This window comes from Schistocerca gregaria, chromosome 1, assembly GCF_023897955.1.
Source record: "Schistocerca gregaria isolate iqSchGreg1 chromosome 1, iqSchGreg1.2, whole genome shotgun sequence".
In the NCBI taxonomy this organism is placed as follows: domain Eukaryota; kingdom Metazoa; phylum Arthropoda; class Insecta; order Orthoptera; family Acrididae; genus Schistocerca; species Schistocerca gregaria.
Window position 1 is genome coordinate 840870339 of NC_064920.1, and position 22485 is coordinate 840892823.

At 45.5% G+C, this 22485-nt stretch overlaps 1 protein-coding gene across 1 annotated transcript in view; it reads right to left on the reverse strand.

Annotated features, from left to right (window-relative positions):
* LOC126272412 (beta-glucuronidase-like) overlaps positions 1–22485 on the reverse strand; it is a 136106-nt gene that overhangs the window by 109360 nt on the left and 4261 nt on the right. Inside the window, exon 2 of the mRNA XM_049975250.1 lies at positions 275–472. Coding sequence (XP_049831207.1) covers positions 275–457 — 183 coding nt within the window. The 5' untranslated portion in view covers positions 458–472. The remainder of the gene's footprint in view (positions 1–274; positions 473–22485) is intronic.

The following is a 22485-nucleotide window of genomic DNA, read 5'->3' on the forward strand; positions in this document are numbered from 1 at the left end:
ACTCAGGCACACTTTGCTCGGAAGTTGCCATCTGTAGCCAGTATGTGAAGCTGTGTCTTTTCTACAAAGAGCGAACCCAACTGAAGTGTGGCATACAAGGCGCGAAGAAGTCAACCTGCATAGCAAAAAGGTTAGGTAATTTTGAGAGCAGAGCAGTTCACTTCTGACAGCGATGTTGGTCCTTTGGAAGCTTGATAGGAGCTAATAACCACAGCCTCTGACCAACATTCGTGTTTTCTAAATGCAGGCACAGCTTGACCGAGGGGCGACCTACCTTGGTGAGATCATCTCCATACCATTCTTCAGCGTAGCCTATTTCGTCTGCGTCCAGCTTGAAGTTCCAGAGGCCATCTAAAGACTTCACCTCCCTGGACTCGGATTCTCTGGGATACAGCACGCCACCTTTCGCGACTGGCGCCAAGGCCGCTGTAGCAAGCAATAGACAAAGTCTCCACATTCCGACGATAGTGTCCTGTGAACAAGACGATCAATCGAAATAATTAACGTTTCTTGAATGCTCGGGGAACTCCTCTTACTTACATAAAGGAATTTCAGACACCAAACATATCTTCCAATGGAGAAAAGAAAAGAGTCACTTACCATTTGCTTTTTGTTTTTGAAAATGGCAGAAACGTTATTCACCGGACAATTAGTTGTAATCAAATAATACATGCCAAATGTTTCAATACATCAGAGAAACTCACAACAATCCCCGAACTGAAAAAAGAAAACTTGCAGAATATGGAGCGAAAAGGTGAACGAGAATTTCTGACGATCTTTCTACGGAATGAGAACAAAAGAAGAAAGCAGAAGACCATCCTAGTTATCGAAGAGTGATGTGTTGACTGTAAGGGATGGGGAAAGGAGAAGGAGATTAGTGTTAAGCGTCCCGACGGAGCACAAGCTCGGATTAGGGAAGGATGGGGAAGGAAATCGGCCGTGCCCTTTGAGAGGAACCATCCGGACACTTGCCTGAAGCGATTTAGGGAAATCACGGAAAACCTAAATCAGGATGACCGGACGCGGGTTTCAACCGTTGTCCTACTGGATGTGAGTCCAATGTGCTAACCACTGTGTCAACTCTCTCGCTGACTGTGATCGGATTTTGAGATCACTGAAAATCCGACAAAAGTTGTACACACGCACAACGAAAAGACTGTTACGCATTCAGCTTTCGAAATGGTTCAAATGGCTCTAAGCACTATGAGATTTAACATCTGAGGTCATCAATCCCCTATACTTACAATTATAACTACTTAAACCTAACCAACATAAAGACATCACACAGATCCATGCCCGAAGCACGATTCGAACCTGCGACCGCAGCAGCAGCGCTTAGAACCGCTCGGCCACAGCGGCCGGCTTCAGCTTTCGGCCAAAGCCTTCTTCAGAAAGGAAAATACACACAGTCACAGAAGCAAGCACACCTCACGAACACATGACAGCTATCTCTGGCCGTAGCAGCCAAATGTACGGTCACGTATGCGTGAAGTGTGCTTGTTTGTGTGAGTGTGTGTGTTTTCCTTCTGAAGATGGCTTTAGCCGAAAGCTCAATGTGTAACAGTCGTTTGGAGCGCCTGTTTGCAGCTCAACGTGTGACCATTCTGGTGAGTAGCAATGTATCTTTTTCGTAATATTGTCGAGAAAAAAAATGACTAAGCTAAATTTTAGTTTGTTAGGATTCATGAAGTGAAAGCGAAACAGGGCAATGAGTTTTAGTCTGGTAATTTCTCGCTAATGGCTACGTCTTTGGAAAGTGGTATAAATGGGAACTGAATCGTAACTGACAGGAAAGAGCAATGTGACTATAAACAATAACACCATGACAAAGTATTTGTCTTAGAACCGACGTGTATTTTTCTGTTAACTATCGTTGTTGTTGTAACGTGATTTGACTGCACGAGTCATACCTCGAGTACATCGCAAATGGAACAAAGGACAAACGTGTTCTACCAAAAACGAGGCGAAACCGCTACCGAAACGTTTCAAATGGTGCATTGAGTCGCAATGTTTTGTTTAAGTGGCACCAACGTATTCATACGGGAGAGAGAGTTTGAAGGATGATGTAAGTACTGGCAGGTCACAAACGGTTCGAAGTGAATAAAGATTGAAGAGTTGCAACGTTGCTGTGCGCCAGCAAATGCCAAATGGTAGACTATCTCGCAGGGGCAGCAGGGGTCAGCCACGCTATGTGCTACGAAATTCTGACCGATGGCCTGAACATCCGTGTGTCATCCAGCACAGTGTACCTCGCAACATGATGCAAGACGAATATGATGATTGCTTTAAGATTTATGCGGACCAGACCAAAACTGCTGACGATGATTCGGCGTTTCTCAACCAGATCCTACCTGGAGACGAAACATGAAGTTTGCTGTACGATCCACAATTGAAGCGCCAATCCGTGACCTGGAAAACGCAAGTACCACCACAACATAAAAACCACGACGAGACAGATCAAAAGGCAGGATCAATATTGAAGTGTTTTTTGATTCAAATGGAATAGTTCACATGGAATTCATCCCAGATGGGCGACTGCTACGGTCGCAGGTTCGAATCCTGCCTCGGGCATGGATGTGTGTGATGTCCTTAGGTTAGTTAGGTTTAAGTAGTTCTAAGTTCTAAGGGACTGATGACCATAGATGTAAAGTCCAATAGTGCTCAGCGCCATTTGAACCATTTTTTTTTCATCCCAGATGATGCAACGGGAAATAAAAGCCGCTACAAGGAGCTCCTTGACATTTACATGATTCAATTCGTCAAAAGCATCCTGAGCTTTGGCATGGGAAGAACTTGCTGTTGCTTAACAACAACGCACCTGTACATTGCCCTGTCCTCGTCCCAGAGAAAATTGGTAGGTGGCAGGTCATCGTTTCGTCACACCTTCCGTACTCACCTCATATCGCAGTATGCGATTTTTGTCTCTTTTTCCACAAGAAATCACACTTACGTGGGTGTAGATTTTATTCAGTCAAAGAGCTCGTGACTGCCACAAGAGAAACCCTGAGGGACCTCCATGCCATCATGTTTGAGAGGTGCTTCCAGCGGCTAAACTGAAGCGCCAAAGAAACTGGTATAGACTTTCGTATTCAAATACAGAGATATGTAAAAAGGCAGAATACAGCGGTGCGGTCGGTAGCGCCTATATAAGACAAAAAGTGTCTGGCGCAGTTGTTAGATCGGTTGCAACTGCTACAATGGTAGGTTATCAAGATTTAAGTGAGTCTGAACGTGGTGTTGTAGTCGGCGTACGAGCCATGGGGCACAGCATCTCCGAGGTAGAGATGAAGTGGGGATTTCCCCGTACGACCATTTCACGAGTGTACCGTGAGTATCAGGAATCCGGTAAAACATCAAATCTCCGATATCGCTGCGGTCGAAGAAAGATCCTGCAAGAACGGGACCAAAGACGACTGAAGAGAATTGTTCAACGTGACAGATGTGCAACCCTTCCGCAAATTGCTGTAGATTTCAATGCAGGGCCATTAAAAAGTCTCCGAGTGCAAACCATTCAACGAAACATCATCAATATGCGCTTTCTGAGCCGAAAGTCCACTCTTGTACCCTTAACGATTGCACGACACAAATCTTTACGCCTCGCCGGGGCCGTCAACACCGACATTGCACTGTTGATAACTGGAAACATGTTGTTTCGTTGGACGAGTCTCGTTTCAAATTGTATCGAGCGGATGGAGGTGTACAGGTATCGAGACAAACTCATGACTCCATGGACCCTGCACGTCAGCAGGGGTCTGTTCAAGCTGGTGGAGGCTCTGCAATGGTGAGGGGCGTAAGCAGTTGGAGTGATATGGGACCCCTGATACGTGTAGATAGAACTCGACAGGGGACACGTACGTAAGCATCCTGTCTGATCACCTGCATCTATTCATGTTCATTGTGCATTCCGATGGAATTCCGCAGTTCTAGCAGAACAATGCGACACCCAACACGTCCAGAATTGCTACAGTGTGCCTCCAGGAACTCTCTTCTGAGTTTAAACACTTCCTCTGGCCACCAAACTACCCAGACATGAACACTGTTGAACATATCTGGGATGTCTTGCAGGGTGCTGTTCAGAAAAGATCCGCACCCCCTCGAACTCTTATGGATTTATAGCCAGCCCTACAGGATTCATGGTGTCAGTTCCGTCCAGCATTATTTCAGACATTAGTCGAGTTCATGTCACATCGTGTTGCGGCACTTCTGCCCGCTCATAGGGGACCTACGTGATATTAGGCAGGTCTACCAGTTCTTTTTCAGTGTATATGGAGGTTGGAAGATGATCATAGCGGCCAACAGTGGCTACTTTGAGGGAGGATGCGGATCTATTTATTTCTATGCTGTGGCCCTATGGCCTTCAGGCCAAAAGCTAATCAAAAAGAAAATGTGCACGTCATGGCTGTATGGCGTTCTGGCCACCCACGTGCACACACACGCTCACACTAGTAAAGAAAAACAATTAAGAAGAGCACACGCCTTGCTATCGGTATCTATTGAGACATCAGCGTTCTTACGGTTGCCTACTCCCCAGGCGGAAGTCCCAAGACTTGTTGACTCTGGCAGTACAACAGGCCCGGCCAAAGAGCGCTCCGGCTGCACTCCTGCCCAGCAATCCGAGCACAGTAATAAGCGCGATTGAGGGGTGAGGGCAGAGGGGGGAGGAAAAAGCTGCAGCTACATGCTGCTAGCGCGAGGCAGTTAGCTTTTAATAGTTTGCTAACAATACCAATTTACCTTCTGCGTTATGAATGCCGTAGCATTTACACACTTGTCCAAAGAAAGAAAAGTGTAGAAGCTACATCATTCAACGCTAAATGGGAATTGCTTTGCTATTCTTATAACCTGAAGGCCATGCAAAGTGCTTAATATGCCATCACAGAACTATGAGCTGGGAAGACATTCATTGAGACACCAATACAACAACACCGACAAAGATGATATGATGCACTTGTCTTCTGACGAACAAGCATGAATGCTGGCTGACTTAATGCGGCTTTTAGGGAAAAGACCGAGTAAAGGACAAATAGAGCAGTGACAAATTCTTTTACTGTCGATGTCACCAATTACGTGAATCGTTGGTAACGCATATGGCAGACAAAATTGATGCTAACAAACAAAATTTAATCCACTGGGAAAATCAGCTTCAAGTTCGTGATGTTGAACAGCTATGACAAGTCAAGGCAGTCATTTGTGGATCAGACATAACTGACTACGTTTTCATAACTGAAACATTTCATCTGGATTTCTGTAAGAGGTTCCAAGACTTGGCACGTGGAAGATAGATTTAGATTTCTTTGTCAGGCCATTCTCTCTTTTGGCTGCTGATATACCTGCTCATTGTCTCCAACTTCAGCTGACAGATTTACAGTGCAGTATCAGGATCGATGACCTGTTTTTACAATCCAGAAATTCTCAAGACTCGTATAAAATGTTACCTCAAGAGCAATAGCCTTGACTGCACAGCCAAGTCGCTAAAGTTATTTCAGTATTTGGTTCAACACATGTGTGCAAACTCTTTTCGTCCGTTATGAAATTGAGAAAGTCCTACCAACGTTCAGCTTCACCAGATTTTAATCTCCATAACACCATGTATTTGTATCACAATCAAAGTTCCAGACATATTACATATTCTAAAATCGAAATATGTACAAATTCATAAACATCACATCTTCGTATCAGATGTCTGTATGTCAGGCTTTTTGTAGTTCAATCACTGTATTATCACTGCATAATGTATTTATTTAATTAAAGAATAAAAGTTATTGCTTAGATGGAAAAATAAAAACTTGATCACAATCCTGTTTACAAAAGTGTGTTACAATAATAGCCTCTTAGAAGTAGTTGCACTGTGTCGCAAACATATCTTCCGAAGTTTCTCACGTGTGTGGCCTTCGCCGAATAGCTGTCTCATTCACACATCTGCACGAAACAGCCCAGTGGTGGAGGAAGCTGGAACGCTGAACAGATTCGCCTGTGTTCACGGAGCGCTAGCTCACTCTGGGAGCGAAAATCTTGGCCAGGCCTCTATTATAACATCTTTTCAGGACACTATCCATTTCATCCAATTACTCCTCCGAGGCTTGTTCTGTCTCTGGCAGAAATACAGTCTTAACGCCATATGTTAAGTTTTTATTACTCCTCCCTGAACTTTAATTCTCTCTCCACATTATTCCTGGGTTTCCTTTACTGCTTGCTCAACCTACTAAATGAACAATATCGGGGCCTGGCTACAACCCGCACTTACTCCTTTCTCAACCCCTGCTTCTATTTTATGTCCTTCGTCCTTCGGGTCTTATAACTGCATAGAGCCTTGTATAGTAAAATTGTTAGCTGTTGTAAGAAGCTCAATTCCCATAGCTGAATTTTTTACGAAAATATTGAAACCACCAATGAAACTAACATTTTCACTACTGGCCATTAAAATTGCTAAACCACGAAGATGACGTGCTACAGACACGAAATTTAACCGACAGGAAGAAGATGCTGTGATATGCAAATGATTAGCTTTTCAGAGCATTCACACAAGTCTGGCGCCGGTGGCGACACCTACAACGATTTGACATGAGGAAAGATCCAACCGATTTCTCATACACAAACAGCAATTGACCGGCGTTGCCTGGTGAAACGTTGTTGTGATGCCTCTTGTAAGGAGGAGAAATGCATACCATCACGTTTCTGACTTTGATAAAGGTCGGATTGTAGCCTATCACGATTGAGGTTTATCGTATCACGACATTGCTGCTCGCGTTGGTCGAGATCCAATGACTGTTGGCAGATTATGGAATCGGTGGTTTCAGGAGGGTAATACGGAACTCCGTGCTGGATCCCAACGGCCACGTATCACTAGCAGTCGAGACGACAGGCATCGTATCCGAATCTCTGTAATGGATCGTGCTGCCACGTCTCGATCCCTGAGTCTACAGATGGGGACGTTTGCAAGACAACAACCATCTGCACGAACCGTTCGACGATGTTTGCAGCAGCATGGACTATCAGCTCGGAGGCCATGGATGCGGTTACCCTTGGCGCTGCATCACAGACAGGAGCGCCTGCTGTGGTGTTCTCAACGACGAACATGGGTGCCCGAATGGCAAAACGTCATTTTTTCGGATGAATCCAGGTTCTGTTTACAGCATCATAATGGTCGCAACCGTGTTTGCGACATCGCGGTGAACGCACATTGGAAGCGTGTATTCGTCATTGCCATACTGACGTATCATAGGCGTGATGGTATGGGGTGCCATTGGTTACACGTCTCGATCACCTCTCGTTCGCATTGACGGCACTTTGAACAGTGGACGTTACATTTCAGATGTGTTACGACCCGTGGCTCTACCCTTCATTCGATCCCTGCGAAACCCCACATCGATCTACATCTACATCTACATCCATACTCCGCAAGCCACCTGACGGTGTGTGGCGGAGGGTAACGGCACGGCCGCATTTTGCAGATCCTGGACGGCCATTTCTGGATACAGAAAATGTTCGACTTCTGCTCTGGTCAGCACATTCTCCAGATCTCTCACCCATTGAAAACGTCTGGTCAATGGTGGCAGAGCAAGTGGCTCGTCACAATACGCCAGTCACTACTCGTGATGAACTGTGGGATCGTGTTGAATTTGCATGGGCAGCTGTCCCTGTGCACGCCATCCAAGCTCTGTTTGACTCAATGCCCAGGCGTATCAAGCCCGTTATTACGGCCACATGTGGTTGTTCTGGTTATTGATTTCTCAGGATCTGTGCACCCAAATAGCGTGAAAATGTAATCACATGTCAGTTCTAGTATAATATATTTGTCAAATGAATACCCGTTTATCATCTGTATTTCTTCATGGTGTAGAAATTTTAATGACCAGTAGAGCTAGATCGGAAATGTAAGGACTATGGTATGAAGTTTAGCATTTCCAAAACGAAAGTAATGTCAGTGGTAAAGAAATATAAACGGATTGAGTGCCAAATAGGAGGAACAAAGTTAGAACAGGTGGACGGTTTCAATTACTTAGGATGCATATTCTCACAGGATGGCAACATAGCGAAAGAGCTGGAAGCGAGGTGTAGCAAAGCTAATGCAGAGAGCGCTCAGCTACGATCTATTCTCCTGCAAGAAGGAAGTCAGTACCAAGGCTAAGTTATCTGTGCACCGTTCAATCTTTCGACCAACTTTGTTGTATGGGAGCGAAAGCTGGGTGGATTCAGGTTACCTTATCAACAAGGTTGAGGTTACGGACATGAAAGTAGCTAGGATGATTGCAGGTGCTAGTAGATGGGAACAATGGCAGGAGGGTGTCCACAATGAGGAAATCAAAGAAAAACTGGGAATGAACTCTATAGACGTAGCAGTCAGGGCGAACATGCTTAGATGGTGGTGTCATGTTACACGCATGGGAGAAGCAAGGTTACCCAAGAGACTCATGGATTCAGCAGTAGAGGGTAGGAGGAGTCGGGGCAGAACAAGGAGAAGGTACCTGGATTCGGTTAAGAATGATTTTGAAGTAATAGGTTTAACATCAGAAGAGGCACTAATGTTAGCACTGAATAGGGGAACATGGAGGAATTTTATAAGGGGGCTATGCTCCAGACTGAACGCTGAAAGCCATAGTCAGTCTTAAATGATGATGATGATGATGATGATGATGAGTAGTGTATGTGCTATATGTTTCTAGAAATTTGTAAATAATTACTAATGTAAGGGCGTGTGCATTATATTGCGCAATCGAGCCGTGAGCCACATACACTGTCTCATCAAAAGTATACGGACACTACCACGTAATGTGAAATTTACCACCAAATATTTTGAGAGGCAGAGCTGCCTCTATAAAAGGAGGAATGGAGTACTGCGCTGTCAGCAGAGAAGCAGTAACAGCAGAATGCGTCGATCAGTTGAGCTCAGAGACCTCGCTGGTGGGCTAATCATGGGGTGCCACCTGAGTAACAAATCAATAAGTCGCATCTCAACCCTTCTAAAGCTTCCCAGGCGACTTTGGACGATGAGATGGAGTGGAAACGCAAAGGAACAACTACTGTAAACCAAGACAAGGCAGGCCTCATGTACTGAAGGGCAGGGACCGTCGAACACTGCGGACGGTTGTTTTTAAAACCACGTGAAACTCAGCGGAGGGATTCACTCGTGAGTCCCAAAGTGCTAACAGCAGTGCACGTGGCACAGTGATTGTGCATCTGGAGTTACAAACAGTGAGGTACAATGGTCGAGCAGCTCGTTAAAAGCCACACATTTCTATAGTCTGCAACACTTGAGGTGGCGTTTAGAGCGACGCCACCGGACGACTGGGCGACTGGGAATGAGTGATATGGAAACGGGTCACTGTAAACGGATGATCTGGAGTGATGAATCACGCATACCCTTTGGCAATCCAATGGAAGGATCTGGGTTTGACGAATGCCTGGAGAATGTTACTTGCCTTCATGTGTGGTGCCAACTGTGAAGTGCAAAGCAGGTGTTGGTACCATATAGGGGTGTTTCTCTTGGTTAGGGTGTGATCCGAAGCTGCGCTTAAGTAAACCTTAAATTTGGAAGAAGATAAACAAATTTTACAGCACTGTGTACTGTGTATATTACAGGAAAAGTCCAGATGCGATGATTCTATCAACATGAGAATGTACCGTGTCATAAAGCAATATTTTTGATGCAGTGCTTTGTGGACAAGAATATCACTGAAACAGAAAGGGCTGCCCAGAGCCTCGATCTGAACCCAATGTACCATGTCTGGATCAGTCAGAATGTCGATTTGTTTCCAGACCCGGAGTCCAACATTACTACATTTTCTGGTATCAGCTCTTGAGGAAGGATGGCCTTTCAGTTCCTCCACAGACATTCACACACATCATCACAAGCCGTTTTAAAGCCGAAGGGTGGACACACTCCCTTTTAATGCCAACAGAAAGCTGTCCAGATGCATTTTATCAGTTAGTGTATGTCCTTGGTCCCCGGTTACGTCCCAGTCTCTGCTTACAATACGAATAAAATTTATTATCAATGGCGGTCAAAGACTTTGAATATGTGAAGTTAAACCCATACTGCCAAGTAACTTGTTAAAGAGCGCACATGAGCGGATAGAGGTTCAGAGAAAGCGCTTACCCTTGGGGAGATGAATCCCCTTAAAGACGAAATGATCAGCCATAATCAAGGGCATGCGAATTCAGAAGACTTTGGCACCCACTGTCTTAAAGATGCGTTATGTGTAGCCACAGGAAATGTGGCCTGTATCTGACAAAAAGAGAAAAAAAAAACATTAGCAAAATATTGTGGATTAGTACTCCATTAAGATACCCAGAAGAAGACTGCCAAGGGGAGGTGACCATGAATAAAGTTTGAAAAACAGACGAAACGATAAGGTTCTACGAATCGGAATGTGAAATATTAGAAGTCTGAATGTGTTAGGCACATTAGCAGATATCTGCAACAAGGAACGCAAAGGCTGAATGTAGACGTAGCAGGAGATAGTCAAGTGAAATGAAAAGCTGAGTAGGATTTGTAGTTAAATGAATATAGGATAATCTAAACAGCAGCAGAAAATGTTTAACGGCAGTAGAATTCGTTGCGAATAGAAAGGGAGTTATTGCGAACAGTTCAGTGATATGATTATACTCATCAGAATTGACGGCAAACCAATGGAAACAATAACGGTTCAGAATGGAGGGATAGAAAGGGTATCCGAAAACACTGAGGGATAACTCAATAAGTAAAGAGAGATGAAAATAAATAATCATGAGTGATCGGAACGTTGTAACAGGGAAAGGAGTAGGAGACAAAGTTGAGAATACTTGCTTGTTAGTGGGAATAAGACAGTAGATAGACTCCTCGATCTGTCAAAAAAAATTCAGCTGGGAATGGCAAATATACTGTCCAAGATTTGCCTTTCGCAGGCGAGTTCTCTATCCACTGAGCAGTTGAGGTACGACTAGCAACTCCTCCTCCCCCTCTCAGATTCACTCCTGCCTTTCAAACTGTGGCTAAGTCATTTCTCCACACAGCGCTAGACCCGCGAATCGTCAGCATAACTGCTGTGAAGTTTGGAAGGTAGGAGAGAGGGTACTGATGGAATTTAAACTGTCAGAGCTGGATAGCTCAGTCGCCTCTGAAAGGCAAAGCTCCCAGGTTCGAAACCCAGTCTAGTACACTGTTTTAATCGGCAGTGAAGTTTCAAATCGGCAAACACTTCGCTGCAGAACAAAATTCATATTTAACACTGTCAAAGAACCGCAAGAGAAGAAGGTATATTTGAAGAAAGCCTGGATGTACGCGAAGTCATCAGCTGTATTTCATCATGGTGAGACAGAGATTCCGAAATCTGATTGTGGATTATAAGATGTACCCAGGAGTAGATAAAGAGTTAGCTTACAGTTCAGTAGTTAACGTAGGATACTAGAGTATCGTGAAATTATGATGTATGTTTCAAGTACTGTATGGCTGTACAAACTGCAATAGTAATACCATATTAGGCAGAATTAATTTTTCTCCAAGCAGCCGAGTGTGCACTGTTTTGCAACTTCCTGACAGATTAAAACAGTGTGCTGGACTGGGACACAAACGTAGGAGAGCACGAGAGAGATGCTGGCGGTAGGAACCGAGTTCTGCCAAGAAAGCATTACCACAGTAAGCACTTCGGTTGAAAAAGAATAGAAATCTCTAAAAAGGACAATCACAGAAGTCAAACATAGAAATATAGGTACAAGGAAGGCAGCGGCGAAGAAAACTTGTGTAACGGAAGCAGTAAAAGTCACTTAGGAGTAAAATAAATACGAAATGCAATGCTGCTATGGTGAAATTTCTCCTGCAAAAATGTGAAGCAATCGAAAGTAAAATAATCACTGCATGAACAGATTAAGCATTCAGAAAGCTAAATTATTTTAGGTGAAATTAAAAGCAAAGCCGTCGTCATTAAGAATGACAAGGAAATTTCATTGTTAACCGCAGAGCAGAGAGCGGATAGGTGGAAAGAGTACATTAAAGTCCTGTAAGATGGAGAGAAGTTGTCTGATGATGTTATAGAAACAGAGATGCAAGTCTATATTGAAGACATAGCAGATCCTGTATTAGAGTCAGAGTTGAATAAATGACTGGAAGACTTGCGATCAGATAAGGCGGGAAGACTAGGTAACGCCGCATCGGAATTTCTAAAACCATAGCGCGGTAGTGGTAACGTAAGGATCATTTTAGTTAATGTACAGATTCCGAGACTGCAGACGTATCACTGGTCTCTCTGAATGACCCACACAATCCCGAAGACAACAAGGGCAGTTAAGTACGAGAACTACTGCACAGTAGGCTTAACAGCTCGTGCATCCAAATTGCAGACATCAATTGTACGAGAATATAGAAGATTGGCAAAAAAATTGGAAGATCTGTTAGATGACTATCAGTTTGGCTTTCGTAAAGGTAAAGGCACCAGGCAGGCAATTCTGACGTTGTAGTTGATAATTTAGGCTGGACGTCCGAAAAATCGAGACAACTTACGGTATACATCGACGTAGAAACGGCATTCAGTAACATCAAATGGTGCAAAACCTTTACAATTCTAAGAAAAATAAGTACACAGGGACTTCAGAAAGTAAGGTGCAGATATCGTGGTACCAAATTTCGTGCACACACAGCTCTGCTGTGGTACGGATAAAAGGTGCACCACTATGGGAGTGAAACGGCGCAGCAACTGGAAATGCACTCCAAAGCTGAAGTACGCAGGACAGTGCGATTCTTGTGGGTGAAAGTCTAAATTACACACAGTTTCACCACGACATTCTGGCGGTATATTGACAAAGTGCAGTGTCACGTCCAGCCGTAGTGAAATGGTGCCAAAAATTTGACCAAGACCGCAAGCATGTGGCTGATACAATCAACCACAGAAACCAATTCCTGTCTATTTAGGAAGATCATTGGGGGAGAAAATGATTTTCTGAGGACGTTTACTTAGCAATTCTCGAGTGCCTCCGTGACCAAGGAGCAGATCTCTATCGTCGAATAGTTGAACGATTGGTTGAACGTCCCGATCGTTGTTTAGACAGACTTAGTCACTGTGTCGACAAATAGTGTCACATATCTGAGTCATTTTGACTGTAGTGCGGTATTCAATAAAAGTTACTCGGCCTGACATAAGAATATGTAAAATACATTTTGAAGTCCCTTCCTATTAGCTATACGGAAATATCAGTAATATACACTCCTGGAAATGGAAAAAAGAACACATTGACACCGGTGTGTCAGACCCACCATACTTGCTCCGGACACTGCGAGAGGGCTGTACAAGCAATGATCACACGCACGGCACAGCGGACACACCAGGAACCGCGGTGTTGGCCGTCGAATGGCGCTAACTGCGCAGCATTTGGGCACCGCCGCCGTCAGTGTCAGCCAGTTTGCCGTGGCATACGGAGCTCCATCGCAGTCTTTAACACTGGTAGCATGCCGCGACAGCGTGGACGTGAACCGTATGTGCAGTTGACTGACTTTGAGCGAGGGCGTATAGTGGGCATGCGGGAGGCCGGGTGGACGTACCGCCGAATTGCTCAACACGTGGGGCGTGAGGTCTCCACAGTACATCGATGTTGTCGCCAGTGGTCGGCGGAAGGTGCACGTGCCCGTCGACCTGGGACCGGACCGCAGTGACGCACGGATGCACGCCAAGACCGTAGGATCCTACGCAGTGCCGTAGGGGACCGCACCGCCACTTCCCAGCAAATTAGGGACACTGTTGCTTCTGGGGTATCGGCGAGGACCATTCGCAACCGTCTCCATGAAGCTGGGCTACGGTCCCGCACACCGTTAGGCCGACTTCCGCTCACGCCCCAACATCGTGCAGCCCGCCTCCAGTGGTGTCGCGACAGGCGTGAATGGAGGGACGAATGGAGACGTGTCGTCTTCAGCGATGAGAGTCGCTTCTGCCTTGGTGCCAATGATGGTCGTATGCGTGTTTGGCGCCGTGCAGGTGAGCGCCACAATCAGGACTGCATACGACCGAGGCAACAGGGCCAACACCCGGCATCATGGTGTGGGGAGCGATCTCCTACACTGGCCGTACACCTCTGGTGATCGTCGAGGGGACACTGAATAGTGCACGGTACATCCAAACCGTCATCCAACCCATCGTTCTACCAATCCTAGACCGGCAAAGGAACTTGCTGTTCCAACAGGACAATGCACGTCCGCATGTATCCCGTGCCACCCAACGTGCTCTAGAAGTTGTAAGTCAACTACCCTGGGCAGCAAGATCTCCGGATCTGTCCGCCATTGAGCATGTTTGGAACTGGATGAAGCGTCGTCTCACGCGGTCTGCACGTCCAGCACGAACGCTGGTCTAACTGAGGCGCCAAGTGGAAATGGCATGGCAAGCCGTTCCACAGGACTACATCCAGCATCTCTACGATCGTCTCCATGGGAGAACAGCAGCCTGCATTGCTGCGAAAGGTGGATATACACTGTACTAGTGCCGACATTGTGCATGCTCTGTTGCCTGTGTCTATGTGCCTGTGGTTCTGTCAGTGTGATCATGTGATGTATCTGACCCAAGGAATGTGTCAATAAAGTTTCCCCTTCCTGGGACAATGAATTCACGGTGTTCTTATTTCAATTTCCAGGAGTGTACAATAGATATTGTGATGGAGCGATAAGACTAGCAGAGCAAGAAAGAAGTGCAAGAGCATTCATCTTGTATATCGACGAAGCCACGAGGGAAATAAAAGTAATTTTCATGAGTGGGAGTAAAATTAGGGTGAAAGAACATCGGTGATAAAATTCGCTGAAGAATTTGTCATCTTATATGCTTTCTTATGTGAAAGTGAGGTAGAATTACAGGCTTTCTTTTGCAGAAAATCCGGTATCAATGATGGTACAACAAATTCTATTGTCCTTCTAGAGTGCATTCGTTTCTAATGCTATTGGAAACATTATAACTTTACAAGTACACACGGTGGCCAAAAATATGGAAAAACAAAAAACAACACATTACCATGCCTAATACTCGTACAGTGTAGGAAATACGTTGGTATTCGAAACAGGTTCCAGGCGTCTTGAAATGGTTAAATGTATTTTTTTTCAAGGGAATTTTACACCATTCTTCCTGCAAATAGCACACAAGTTCAGGTAATGATGATGGAGTTGGATGGTGACCACACACTCGCATCTTCAAAGTAGACTACAAAGGTTCAATAATATTAAATGTGGTGATCAAGGGAGATGCGACAATTCATCCTACTGCCGACAATGCTAGTCCTGCACATTCAGAGCTGTGTCAACATGGACGTCTTCTTTGAACACAGAATCACCATCCGGGAATAACCATTGTAGCATGGGATGGACCCCATCACGCAAAATGATACAGCCTTGGCAGCAAGGCGGTCTTGCAGAGTAACCATGGAGCACATGGAATACCACGATATGGCTGCCCAAATCATCACCTAATCACCATCATGTTTCACTTTTGGGACATAAACTCGTCAAGAATCTGGAAATAGTGGGAAACAAGACTCATCAGACCAAACAGCTTTCTTCCACTGCTCCACAGTCCATGTTCTACGGCTTCGGCTGCACGGTTTCCTGTTACGGTTATTTGTATCAAAGATGAGCGGTCTTGGAATGCCAGCACGCCCTGCAGAACCCTTAGTGTTGCTTTGGTGCTGACAGGGTTCGCAAGTGAGACATTCAATTCTGCAGTGATTTTTGCAGCTGTGGTCCTCTTATTTTTCGTCACAGTCCTCTTGAATTACTACACTACTGGCCGTTAGAATCGCTACTCCAAGAAGGAATGCAGATGATAAACGGGTATTAATTGGACAAATATATTATACTAGAACTGACATGTGATTACATTTTCAAGCAATTTGGGTGAATAGATCCTGAGAAATCAGCACACAGAACAACCACCTCTCGCCGTAATAACGGCCTTGATTCGCCTGGGCATCGAGTCAAACAGATCTTGGATGGCGTGTACAGCTACAGCTGCCCATGCAGCTTCAACAAGATACCACAGTTCATCAAGAGTAGTGACTGGCGTATTGTGACGAGCCAGTTCCTCGGGCACCATTGACCAGACGTTTTCAATTGGTGAGAGATCTGGAGAATGTGCTGGCCAGGGCAGCAGTCGAACATTTTCTGTATCCAGAACATGCGGACGTGTATTATCCTGCTGAAATGTAGGGCTTCGCAGGGATCGAATGAAGGGTGGAGCCACGGGTCGTAACTCATCTGAAATGTAACGTCCACTGTTCAAAGTGCCGTCAATGCGAGCAATAGGTGATCGAGACGTGTAACAAATGGCACCCCATACCATCACGCCAGATGATACGTCAGTATGGCGATGACGAATACACACTTTCAATGTGCGTTCACCGCGATGTCGCCAAACACGGATGCGACCATCATGATGCTGTAAACAGAACCTGGATTCATCCGAAAAAATAACGTTTTGCGATTCGTGTACCCAGGTTCGTCGTTGAGTACACCATAGCAGGCGTTCCTGTCTGTGATGCAGCATCAACGGTAACCGCAGCCATTGTCTACGAGCTGATAATTCGTGCTGCTGCAAACGTCGTCGAACTGTCCGTGCAGATGGTTGTTGTCTCGCAAACGTCCCCATCTACTGACTCAGGGATCGAGATGTGGCTGCACTATCCGCTATAGCCATGCGGATAAGATGACTGTCATCTCGACTGCTAGTGATACGGGGCCGTTGGGACCAGCAAGGCGTTCCGCATTACTCCCCTGAACCCACGGATTCCATATTCTGCTAACAGTCATCGGATCCTGACCAACGCGAGCAGCAATGTCGCCATACGTAAGCCGCAATCGCGATAGGCTACAATCCGACCTTTATAAAAGTCGGAAACGTGATGCTTCGCATTTCTCCTCCTTACAACAACGTTTCACCAGGCAACGCCGGTCAACTGCTGTCTGTGTATGAGAAATGGGTTGGAAACTTTCCTCATGTCAAATCAGAGGACTATGGGACTTAAGTTCTGAGGTCATCAGTCCCCTAGAACTTAGAACTACTTAAACCTAACTAACGTAAGGACATCACATACATCCATGCCCGAGGCAGGCTTGGAACCTGCGACCGTAGCGGTTGCGCGGTTCCCGACTGTAGCGCCTAGAACCGCTCGGCCACCCTGTCCGGATCCTCATGTCAGCACGTTGTAGGTGTCGCCACCAGCGCCAACCTTGTGTGAATGCTCTGTAAAGCTAATTATTTGTATATCACAGCATCTTCTTCCTGTCGGTTAAATTTCTCGTCTGTAGCACGTCATCTTCGTGATGTGGCAATTTTAATGGCCAGTAGTGCATCTGTCTCGATCGCTCAATACACACTTTCTTTCTCGTTGCGACTTGGTTGATGATGTTTTTCCGCTTTACTTGTATGCGATGTAAATCTTCGATAGGGAGCACGTTGAAACACCGAATACTTTGGTAACCTTGGTTACGGAAGCATCCAGCTATCTGCCCATGTTCTAACTCACTGAGCTCCGACATAATGCACTCACAGCTCCGCAGTACACTGTTCAGACCACGACTGAAACCTGGAACGTATTGTGGACATAGCACAGGCGGTGTTCGCGGTCAAATATAACAGTGTAACCCGCAGGCCGAGCTAGCATCTGCATATACACTCCTGGAAATTGAAATAAGAACACCGTGAATTCATTGACCCAGGAAGGGGAAACTTTATTGAACATTCCTGGGGTCAGATACATCACATGATCACACTGACAGAACCACAGGCACATAGACACAGGCAACAGAGCATGCACAACGTCGGCACTAGTACAGTGTATATCCACCTTTCGCAGCAATGCAGGCTGCTATTCTCCCATGGAGACGATCGTAGAGATGCTGGATGTAGTCCTGTGGAACGGCTTGCCATGCCATTTCCACCTGGCGCCTCAGTTGGACCAGCCTTCGTGCTGGACGTGCAGACCGCGTGAGACGACGCTTCGTCCAGTCCCAAACATGCGCAATGGGGGACAGATCCGGAGATCTTGCTGGCCAGGATAGTTGACTTACACCTTCTAGAGCACGTTGGGTGACACGAGATACATGCGGACGTGCATTGTCCTGTTGGAACAGCAAGTTCCCTTGCCGGTCTAGGAATGGTAGAACGATGGGTTCGATGACGGTTTGGATGTACCGTGCACTATTCAGTGTCCCCTCGACAATCACCAGAGGTGTACGGCCAGTGTAGGTGATCGCTCCCCACACCATGATGCCGGGTGTTGGCCCCGTGTGCCTCGGTCGTATGCAGTCCTGATTGTGACGCTCACCTGCAAGGCGCCAAACACGCATACGACCATCATTGGCACCAAGGCAGAAGCGACTCTCATCGCTGAAGACGACACGTCTCCATTCGTCCCTCCATTCACACCTGTCGCGACACCACTGGAGGCGGGCTGCACGATGTTGGGGCGTGAGCGGAAGACGGCCTAACGGTGTGCGGGACCGTAGCCCAGCTTCTTGGAGACGGTTGCGAATGGTCCTCGCCGATATCCCAGGAGCAACAGTGTCCCTAATTTGCTGGGAAGTGGCGGTGCGGTCCCCTACAGCACTGCGTAGGATCCTACGGTCTTGGCGTGCATCCGTGCGTCACTGCGGTCCGGTCCCAGGTCGACGGGCACGTGCACCTTCCGCCGACCACTGGCGACAACATCGATGTACTGTGGAGACCTCACGCCCCACGTGTTGAGCAATTCGGCGGTACGTCCACCCGGCCTCCCGCATGCCCACTATACGCCCTCGCTCAAAGTCAGTCAACTGCACATACGGTTCACGTCCACGCTGTCGCGGCATGCTACCAGTGTTAAAGACTGCGATGGAGCTCCGTATGCCACGGCAAACTGGCTGACACTGACGGCGGCGGTGCACAAATGCTGCGCAGTTAGCGCCATTCGACGGCCAACACCGCGGTTCCTGGAGTGTCCGCTGTGCCGTGCGTGTGATCATTGCTTGTACAGCCCTCTCGCAGTGTCCGGAGCAAGTATGGTGGGTCTGACACACCGGTGTCAATGTGTTCTTTTTTCCATTTCCAGGAGTGTATGTTCAAGCCTACGTTTCTCGTGGTGCTTCGCCGCGCGGCTCCCTCGGGCATATGTTTGTGTGTGTGTGTGTGTGTGTGTGTGTATTGTCCTTAGCGTAATTTAGTTTACTTTAGATTAAGTAGTGTGTAAGGCTGAGGACCTATGACCTCAGTAGTTTGGTCCCGTAGGAGAACTTACCGCAAATTTCCAAATTTATAGAGGTGCTTTCATATTTTTGTCTGACCCCTGTAAACGAGAATTACAGGATCTATTTAATGGAATGAACAATCTAATGGGCATACAACATGGGGAAAGCAAACCTAAGAAAGCAGAAAGTAATGAGAAGTAGCAGAAATGAGACAAACGACAAACTCAGAAACAAAATTTGGTACGACGTAGTTGGCGATGAGGGTAAATTCTGCTACCTTGGAAGCAAAATAACGGACGGCGGACGAAGGAAGAAGGGCACAAGAAGTAGACTACAACAGATAAAGAGTGCTTTCCTCGCTAGAAAAAGGTCTACTAGTATTAAACACAGGTCTTAATTTGAGGAAGAAATTTCAGAGAATGGAAGTTTTTGAGCAGAACATTCTATGACAATAAATCATGACTATAGTTAACCAGAAAAGAAGAGAATCGTAGCGTTTGAGATAACGTCTTTAAGTAGACTTGTCAGGTATGAATTGAAGAGATTCTCCGCAGAATGGGAAAGGAACGAATATGTGTGAAATATTAACTAGAAGAACGGATAGAATGACAGGAGATTCGTTCGTCAGGAAGTAACTTCCATGGTACCAGTGGAAGGGCAAAAAACGGCAGCTGGAATGCATCCAACAAATAATTGAAGACATTGGTTGTTAAGTGCTCATCTGAGACGACGACGATGGCACAGGACAGGAAATCGCGGCGAGTCACATCAAACACGTCAGGAACTGAGGAAAGAAAAGACAACATAACTGCATTGTTGTGTCAAGTGAAACAATGTGAGCCTTCAAAGCACACGTTACCGCTGTTCCTCTTGCCATTTCGTTGAACTTGGAGAACCTTTAAAATATGGTCATGAGCGCATAGAGCTGAAGGGACTAACTGAAGGCAGAATAACTAAAGGATAGAAACTGCAAACTATCCTGCTGGTTGATCCCTAAAAATCAGTAGACACTCGAAACGCTTCACTTTCATTTATGTCGTGGTTCCGTCCTCCTGTAACTTGCTGGATAAATCAGGTCAAATATCTAAGGAAGGCAAGAGACTCCAAATAGGATCATGTCCAGTAAAGGACTGCGGTGGTCAAATCAGTCTTTGGGGTGAGGACATCTTTACTTTATACATGTAGCTTGGTGCGCAAAAACTTTTACCGTTACAAAAATTCGTTTGTCTATGAAGTAGCAAAAGCAGCCACTTACGTTATGAGAATTTGTTAGATCAGATAATATGTACCCGTCTGACAGATCTGTAGTGCTGTGTTCGAGAGCTGCAGCAATTTTTTCCTACAGTGTGTAACATTAGCAATCGTTAAATTATTTTAAAAATCCACTTATCAGAACGAACTTTAGTGTATTACTACCGTAGAGCAGCATTTATATTAAACTTAATAAAGAATACTACGCTTAAAACTATTAAACGAGATACATCCATTCTTACAAAATTATGCAGTTTATTGTCATTATAAACACACACCCCACATGAACCATGGACCTTGCCGTTAGTGGGGAGGCTTGCGTGCCTCAGCGATACAGATGGCCGTACCGTAGGTGCAACCACAACGGAGGGGTATCTGTTGAGAGGCCAGACAAACGTGTGGTTCCTGAAGAGGTGGACAGCATTTTCAGTAGTTGCAGGGGCAACAGTCTGGATGATTGACTGATCTGGCCTTGTAACACTAACCAAAACGGTCTTGCTGTGCTGGTACTGCGAACGGCTGAAAGCAAGGGGAAACTGCAGCCGTAATTTTTCCCGAGGGGAAGCAGCTTTAATGTATGGTTAAATGATGATGGCGTCCTCTTGGGTAAAATATTCCGGAGGTAAAATAGTCCCCCATTCGGATCTCCGGGTGGGGACTACTCAGGAGGACGTCGTTATCAGGAGAAAGAAAACTGGCGTTCTACGGATCGGAGCGTGGAATGTCAGATCCCTTAATCGGGCAGGTAGGTTAGAAAATTTAAAAAGGGAAATGGATAGGTTAAAGTTAGATATAGTGGGAATTAGTGAAGTTCGGTGGCAGAAGGAACAAGACTTTTGGTCAGGTGATTACAGGGTTATAAATACAAAATCAAATGGCGGTAATGCATGAGTAGGTTTAATAATGAATAAAAAATAAGAGTGCGGGTAAGCTACTACAAACAGCATAGTGAACGCATTATTGTGGCCAAGACACACACGAAGCCCACGCTTACTACAGTAGCACAAGTTTATATGCCAACTAGCTCTGCAGATGATGAAGAAATTGATGAAATGTATGATGAGATAAAAGAAATTATTCAGGTAGTGAAGGGAGACGAAAATTTAATAGTCATGGGTGAATGGAATTCGGTAGTGGGAAAAGGGAGAGAAGGAAATGTAGTAGGTGAATATGGATTGGGAGTAAGAAATGAAAGAGGAAGCTGTCTGGTAGAATTTTGCACAGAGCATAAATTAATCATAGCTAACACTACAAATTTAGCATTGGAGGGCAGCGTGGAAGGTAAAAATCGTAGAGGGAGACCAAGAGATGAATACACTAAGCAGATTCAGAAGGATGTAGGTTGCAGTAGGTACTGGGAGATGAAGAAGCTTGCACAGGATAGAGTAGCATGAAGAGCTGCATCAAACCAGTCTCAGGACTGAAGACAACAACAACAACAACACTTGGTTCAATAACCATGAAAGAAGGTTGTATACATGGAAGAACCCTGGAGGTACTAAAAGATATCAGATAGATTAAATAATGGTAAGACAGAGATTTAGGAACCAGGATTTAAATTGTAAGACATTTCCAGGGGCAGATGTGGACTCTGACCACAATCTATTGGTTATGAACTGTAGATTAAAACTGAAGAAACTGCAAAAAGGTGGGACCTGGATAAACTAAAAGAACCAGAGGTTGTAGAAAGTTTCAGAGAGAGCATAAAGGAACAATTGACAGGAATGGGGGAAAGAAATACAGTAGAAAAAGAATGGGTAGCTCTGAGGGATGAAGTAGTGAAGGCAGCCGATGATCAAGTAGGTAAAAAGACGAGGGCTGGTAGAAATCCTTCGGTAACAAAAGAAATATTGAATTTAACTGATGAAAGGAGAAAATATAAAAATGCAGTAAATGAAGCAGGCAAAAAGGAATACAAACGTCTCAAAAATGAGATCGACAGGAAGTGCAAATCTGCTAAGCAGGGATGGCTAGAGAACAAATGTAAGGATGTAGAGGCTTATTTCGCTAGGGGTAAGATAGATACTGCCTACAGGAAAGTTAAAGAGACCTTTGGAGGAAAGAAAACCAGC